This window comes from Entamoeba invadens (genome assembly GCF_000330505.1).
Source record: "Entamoeba invadens IP1 unplaced genomic scaffold scaff_1105074725665, whole genome shotgun sequence".
Classification (NCBI taxonomy): domain Eukaryota; phylum Evosea; order Mastigamoebida; family Endamoebidae; genus Entamoeba; species Entamoeba invadens.
The window spans coordinates 134562-142299 of record NW_004191756.1 but is presented as its reverse complement, the minus strand read 5'-3'; the positions used below and the strand labels follow the sequence as shown (position 1 = coordinate 142299).

The 7738-nt window shown below is 37.6% G+C and overlaps 3 protein-coding genes across 3 annotated transcripts; all 3 read right to left on the bottom strand.

Moving 5' to 3' along the window:
* Window positions 1-312: 312 nt before the first annotated feature.
* Window positions 313-1260, bottom strand: EIN_284190 (cysteine proteinase 2 precursor, putative; the record flags this gene model as incomplete). Its single annotated transcript, XM_004184161.1, has 1 exon — window positions 313-1260. The coding sequence occupies one exon, from the start codon at window positions 1258-1260 to the stop codon at window positions 313-315; it is 948 nt and encodes a 315-aa protein (XP_004184209.1).
* A 1528-nt stretch (window positions 1261-2788) lies between these two features.
* EIN_284180 (threonyl-tRNA synthetase, cytoplasmic, putative) lies at window positions 2789-4885 on the bottom strand (the record flags this gene model as incomplete). The annotated part of the gene is made up of 2 exons (XM_004184160.1): window positions 2789-4716; window positions 4789-4885. 2 exons carry the CDS (start codon window positions 4883-4885, stop codon window positions 2789-2791), a joined length of 2025 nt encoding a protein of 674 aa, XP_004184208.1.
* Window positions 4886-5348: 463 nt separating this feature from the next.
* On the bottom strand, window positions 5349-7409 carry EIN_284170 (DNA replication licensing factor mcm6, putative; the record flags this gene model as incomplete). The annotated part of the gene is made up of 1 exon (XM_004184159.1): window positions 5349-7409. One exon carries the CDS (start codon window positions 7407-7409, stop codon window positions 5349-5351), a length of 2061 nt encoding a protein of 686 aa, XP_004184207.1.
* Window positions 7410-7738: the final 329 nt, after the last annotated feature.

Genomic DNA, 7738 nt, shown 5'->3' with positions numbered 1-7738 from the left:
CACTATCTTTTGTCAATGATCAATGTTTTGAGAAAAACGGTTGGTTATTAATTTTAGTTGTGTTTGAAAAAAAAACGTGTTTTTTTTATTTTTATATTGTAAACAACATGATATCTTTAAACACACAAAAGTTGTTTATTTGAGCAAAGAAACACATATTTTGGTTTGGAAATATAAACCTAAAATCCTTTTGCTCTTCTTGTTTCAAATCACCGAACAATTGTAATGAAAATATTAAACCATAAAATAATTTGTGTTATTATCAGTTGCTAAGTAAAACAACAACAAAAACGAAAACATAAAATGTTTAGATCAGAGGTATTTGACTCCAGTTGGGATAATGGGTTCTGAAGTGACACCACACGTGTTTCCTTCCATCGCCATCAAGATGTAGCCATTTTCTCCCCAATTTGTTCCCCAAGAGTTCTTCACTATCCAATATTCTTCACCATTTAACTTTCCATATCCTACGGCTGCTATTTCATGGTTCAAACTTAAAAGAGAAGTTTTGCACTTTGTGTCATGATACACTCCACTTTTGTACAATGAAAACTTTGGAGAAGAGGCATCAATCGAAACATCGACAACTCCATCAACAAGTGCACTTTTCAGTGCGTCATTATCCTTTCTGGTTATATATTTGTATCCTTCAACGGTGGCAAAAATATAAGTAAGATCAGCTTCACATTTTCCATCTGAAGCGGTGTATGGATAGTCCTTCTCTTGTAATATTCCATTTCCCTTGATGTAGTCATAAACAACAGATCCCGTTCCTCCATTACAACCATTATTGGGAGAACACCTTACAATTTGTTCTTCAGACAAATCAAGTGTGTCCACATTGCCGCCTACGAAAAGAAGTCTTCCTTCTAATGAAGCCAGAGCACCAAATGAATAACAACTTCCACATGGATTTTGGTCTTTAACTTTTGTAACTTTACCTTGTTGTCTTAAGTCGAGTGATTCTGGGAAAGATTTAAGTGCCTCTTTTGTATGTGGCTCAACATAACTTTCTTGGGTATTGGGTTTGTGAGACAAAGTCGAGAGATATTCTTGGTGTGTATGTGCAGCGAAAGGACCATCAACCCCAAGTTTAAAAGTGTTGTGTTTGTTGAATTCATCAACAAATCTGGCATTTTGAACAAATATGGCACGACGTCTGAGTGACTCGACAGCCGAGAAACGTTTGTTGAATTTAATCACCCAACTATCAAAATCAAATGCACTTGCAACAATGAGAATATAGAACAAATAGAACATGTGAAATACAAAGTTAAAACATCATTTTTATTGTGTTTTTTGAGAAAAAGCAATCAGACTGAAAAAGTCAAGGTTCTATTAAAAAGGGATGTTTTAAATTTTATTCATAAAATTTGTCAATTTTAGAAAAAGGTAGCAGTTTGATGTTTTATCCAAATTATACAAAAACAAATAAATATAGGTACTATTCTCAATTTATAAAAAACAATAAATACTATAGTTTTTTATTAATAACTATCATTGTTTTATTAACGGTTTTATAAAAAGAAATTTCCTTTTTACTCTCTTTTTCATTACCATTTGTTTCTAAAAATTGTATTCAAATTAGAATTTATAATATTTTTTGTTAAAATCTGTAATAATAAAAACACTTTTGTAAAAACAAAATATAACGTTTGAGTTTTGAATAGTAAATGGACAACGCCTTTTATTATTTCAATGAAAATATATAGATAGAAATTGGTTAAGAAAACAACAAAAAAGTTTTGATGTTTTTGTTGTATTTTTGGTTGAGAATTATTTTATTATTATAATAATTTGATTTCCTTATAATATATTTATTGATAAATATATTATATAAGTTTTTTAATCCCTCGAACTTTCACATAAGCTTGAATCTAATTTCGTTTTAAAAGGAATTTTCAATTGAATTACCTAAACAATGAAGCTTTATTTGTTTTGCTCAATAACCCTTTCATTTTGTAATTTTTTACATTACTATTTAATAAAAAAAAATTCTTTCAAGAAGCATTTGTGGTCTAAGGGCAGAATTCCACCCTTCCAAGGTGGAGATCCGGGTTCGAGTCCCGGCAAATGCATTTTTATTTTTTCAAACAGAGTTTATTTAAAAAAATAAAGAAATTTTTTAATTTATTTAATAAATTTATCAAATTATAAATAATAATAATAGTTAATAAATGATATGAATAAAAGATGTAATAAAGTAGCATTGAGTGGGACCTACATTGACCACCACCACCTCTTAAAATAGATTTATTTTTTCTATTTCGAATCATATTCAAATTAAAATTATAGTAAATAGGAAACTGGGATAATATTAGGTCTGGTTCCCGAATTCAAAAAATGCCGAAAATTCACCTCAAGTCAGTGGAAACCGAGAAAGACGGAGCATTGAAAAGAAGGCTCTGAAGACACACTCAAACAGTCTGTTTGTGCACCGTTTCACCCACTTTCCAAGTCCTCCCTTGGCGCGGATCCCCCCTGACCCCCCCGCAAGCGGGGGGGAACCACATCCGCGTCCACACAGTACGGACAAGGAAAGTGGGTGACATGGGGACGCACAAACAGTGGCTGAAAAGTGGACTTCCTTCAAAAAACACTTGCGGCAAATATTTTTTTTTGGTAAAGGTGGTGGTGGTGGTCAATGTAGGTCCCAGCATTGAGTGGTGTTAGTTTCATGACATAACTTAATTATTTATTGATAATACCAAAATTGACTTGTTTTGAGTTACATTACTCAAAACAACATTAATCAGAGAATAATAAAATAATAAAGAACTTCTTCAATTCACTTCTTTTCTTCTTGCAACTTCTTTATCTGAGCCAAGAAATCGTCGAGCGAGGCCTTTCCTTTGACTTCGTTTTCTCTTGTTCTAATATTGACAGACTCGGTCTTCATTTCCTCTTCACCGACAACCAATATGAAGTTATATTGTGCGATCTGAGCGTTTCTGATTTTCTTTGGAAGTTTGTTGTCCGTTTCGTCGAGGTCGGCGTAGAACCCTTCGGCATTCAACTTGTCAACAATCTTCTTTCCGTACTCGTTGAACTTTTCACTGACGGTTGCGACCATGATTTGTCTTGGGCTCAACCAGAAAGGCCACTTCCCGGCCAAATGTTCTGTCAAGATAGCGGTGAATCTTTCAATTGATCCCAAAATGGCTCTGTGGATCATCACTGGTTTCTTCAATGGTTGTTTAGGATCTTCACTCATGTACTCCAACTCGAATCTCAATGGCAATTGGAAGTCAAGTTGAATTGTGGCGACTTGGTGCATTCTTCCAAGAGCGTCTTCAATTCGGATATCAATCTTTGGGCCATAGAAAGCTCCATCGCCAGCGTTGATCTTATATGGCATCCCGCAGTCGTTCAACACCTTCTTTAACATGTCCTCGGCTTTGTTCCACGTCTCAACCTCTCCCATGAACTTCTTCTCGTTACGAGTGGACAACGCGATGTCCGTCTTAAATCCAAAAATAGCGTAAATCTTCTTCATCAACGCCAAAACACCGTCGACCTCCGGTTCGATTTGGTCGAATGTGCAGAAGATGTGCGAATCATCCTGAACAAATCTTCTGACTCGTGTAAGCCCATGCAACGCACCGGTCAACTCGTTTCTATGCAACACACCAAACTCCGCAAGTCTCATTGGAAGTTCTCTGTATGATCTCTTTCGTGACGCAAACATCAAACAATGGCCTGGGCAGTTCATAGGTTTCAACGCAAATGTTTGTTTCTCGCACTCAAAGGAGAACATATCGTCTTTGTAGTGTTGCCAATGTCCAGAAGTCTTCCACAAGTCTGAGAGGAAGATATTTGGTGCGATGACTTCTTGATATCCAAGAACTCGATACTCGGATCTCATCATGTCGATCAGTTTGTTATAAATTCGTGTTCCGTGTGGCAACCAGAAGCAGCTTCCCGGGGAAAGTGTGTGGAAGAAGAACAACTCTTGTTGTCTTCCAATAAGTCTGTGGTCTCTCTTTTCTGCTTCTTCAGCTCTTTTGATATATTCTTTCAAGAGTTCTTTATTTGGGAATGAGACGGCGTGCAATCTCTGCAACAAGTCGCCAGTAGCTGTTCCATCCAAATGAACAGAGCCAGCACTCAACAATTTGATAGCTTTAACAGCAGACGCATTTGCAAGATGTGGTCCTCTGCACAAGTCGACGAAATTTCCATTTTTGTATGCGGTGATAGTAGCTCCTTCGGGGAGTTTTTCGATGATTCGAACTTTGTATGGGTTGTACGAGAACATCTTTAAAGCTTCTTCCTTAGTGATTTCAATGCGATTGAACGTCTGTCTTTCTCTGACATAAGAATCAATAAGGCTTGTCAACTGTTTGAAGTCACCTTCTCCAGACGCTCCAGTCATTTTACAGTCATAGAAGAAGTCGATGGCCGTTGCTGGGCCCGTGTGGAGATAGCACTTATACTTGTTCTCCATCGCTTCACCCAACAAATGGGCAGACGAGTGCCAAAATGTGTCTCTTCCTTCTTCGCAGTCAAATCCAACGTACTCGACTGTCGAGTCCTCTTCAAATGGCCGTGTTAAGTCCCAGAGCTTTCCGTTAACCTTTGCAACGAAGACGGGGTTCTCCTTTTTCACTTCTCCCGCTTCGACTAATTTCCCAATGAAGTCTTGTGGGGTGGTGACAAATGATTTTCCTTCAAATTTCATTTCTTTGTAAGTCACAGTGATGGGGACGGACTTCTCTATCTCTTAGTTGAATCCTTTTACTATACTTTTATAGTATTGATATGGTATTTATAATATAGTATACAAACTCAGTTCCTCCTCTCTGTACTTCTTCTCAAGTTCATTAAAACATTCAAGTCGGGCAGCTAACGCTCCGCTGCAATCAATCACTGGTTCCGTGGCCATTCTGTCCTTCTCAGTTGACTTCAACCCTTTTAAACCCTTCTCAATCTCAATTACTCATTTTTGTTTCACTTGTTTGTATGCATTTTGTAGACAGTTCATTTCTAGTTGATTTGTAATTATTTTGCTATTAAGAATAGATTTCTATCATTATCGAAAACGTGGTGACAAAATGTTTTGAACGCCATTTTTTGAACAAAAAAAATTGAAAAGAAATTGACACGTCATTTCAACAAAACCTCAAGTGTCTTGTATTAAAGTTTTTTACTTTATAATCGGGAAGTGATTAGTATCGTTATTTGTTATTCTTTTGTTATTATTTTTTTAATTCAAAGAGGTGTTAATATATTTATAGAAAATAACTCTATTTTGTTTAAAATAATAAAATGTACTATTGTTATATAATAATTGTAGTAATTTTATAATACAGTAATCAATAAAAAAAAAACCAATCAATACAAAAATCTCACTTCCATTCGAGTACATTTTCAATCACATCTTCGTCCATCCCTGTTTGGGTTTGTGCCTGTTGAGTATCTTTACTTTCAACAAACACAATCGACTGTTTTATGAGATTGGTTGCCTCTTTGACGTATTCTATTCTGACAAGTTTATCAAGATACAATCTCGCCAATGCCTCACTCAATCTGATCATCGACTCAAGTTGTCTCACTGTCATTCTGTATGGATTTGCGTTTTTTCCGTCGATATCTTTACTTCTCAAATCTGCGAATGTTCTACTCAACTCATTCATTGCGTCTTTTGTCATTTTTGGATTAATCGTTTTGGCGTATTTTATATATAGCTTCAAAGCCTCTGATGAGATTGGTCTTTTCATTGCCGCATTTAAACACCGATGGACATTGACAATATGATTTGCAATCTTCCGATCTGAGCTCTCATCAGGCTCATCTAGAACTACAAAAAAGAGATCAAACCGCGACATTAAGGCATCCCCAATGTTCAAATTCTGTTTGACCGACTTATTTCGATCGTACCTCCCCTTGATCGGATTCGCAGCAGCCAATACCGCGGCTCTTGCGTTCAGTGTTGCGTGAAGACCGCCCTTTGCAATTGAAATCGTCTGTTGTTCCATAGCCTCATGCAGTGCGACTTGATTGAAGTAGTCCATTTTGTCAAATTCATCAATGCAACACACTCCATTATCAGCAAGCATCATCGCACCGGCTTCTATATTAAAATCACCCGTTTCAGGGTCTTTTAATACTGCTGCAGTTAATCCCGCAGCGGAACTAGCCTTCCCGGAGGTATACACACATCGCGGGTGAATGGTAGAGACGCACTTTAAAAACTGACTCTTCGCCGTGGAGGGATCGCCAATCACACAAATGTTAATATCTCCTCGAAGTGTGATTCCCTCTTTTGTCGTCTTGTGGACCCCACCAAACAGAAGAAGCAAAATCCCCTTTTTAATGTTCTCATGACCAAAGATGTTTGGCGCAAAAGACTCGATGAACAGTTGGAACACGTCGGGGCGTTGATTGATGGCAGTGACGATCTCCATCTCTTTGGCCGTTAACGGCTTCTCTCGATTTTCGTTGCGATTTTTACTATCTTCTTGTTGAATACAACCACAGATGAAAGCGGGCTTATATACCAATTCACGGACACCTAAGTCTTTTAAACCTTTGACACCATGCTCTAACTCACCAGGCTTGGGCTTCACTTTTTCTTGGACAGCAGTCACATTCCGTCCGACAGCAAGTCGGGTTGTGTCTGGTGCGGCGATGGGCATCCCAATGAACGTGCACGTCTGCCCCGGTCTGACAAATTCGACCAAGTCTCCTCGTAAAATGACGTCGAGAGAACGGGGAAGACACCCGCTTGGAATTTCGTTTGAGCACTCCTGCACTTTGATTTTCTGCCAGTCGGTGAAGACTGACTTATCCATCACTAACTGAAATCGTGTGGTGTTGTTGCAGCCGTTGTTAGTACATCTCAATGGCTGCGTGTATTTAAACTGCTGTGGAATTGGCTCACTCTCTAACCCACAGTCCAAACACTTGAACACACCAATCAACAACTCGGGGCGGACTTCAGATGATCGTGTGACAGTACCATAGAACGACACCAAGTGCCCAACCATTTCACTTCGAACCTGACGTACTGTGCATTTGGTTGGTAAATTGAAAAAGCCAATCGAAGTAATTGTGTTAGCAAGCGGTAGTCGATTATTGACTTGTGTGAAATACTGATTGCCGAATGTCGTGGCGACACGCACCAACTCCGGTTCAAATCGTGAAAAGCGCGTTTGGATCGCTTGTGACAATATCTCGTGGAAGCTCTGGATGTGTTCGAAGTCAATGTACAGTGTTGTCTTTTGGTCATTGACAACAACACGACGGATTTCTTCAAGGTAATTGTGAGTTGTGAAGTGAACTAAAAAATCGGTGAAGACCTCTCCAATTGAATTGACCAATTCGTCTTGGACTATTGTTTGCTGCGCAGCTATTTGGACTGGGGCGACAGTTTGGACTAAGGCTGCTTGTGTGTCTTCCTCTCCCATTCACTAATTGAGTTTTAGTGTTTGAACTTTTCTCTTTTGTTTAGTTTCAAGTTTTTAATTAATTTTATTATATGTTAGTCGCACCAAAAGTAGTTTAAATATAATTATTTTTACTAATTATATTAACAAACGAAGGTTAATTTCTTTTTTATTAACCAGTTGATATAAATAAACTATTAAATAGAAATTGGTTTACAAAATAGGTTTTTGAGGGTATTTAAATGAAACTAGACTAAAAAATACATTCGCGCTTAACTTTCTTCGCTTCTTATGGAGTGAGGACATTCAGGGTGCGGAGAAAATGAGGAACAACTGTTTTTATGTTTATG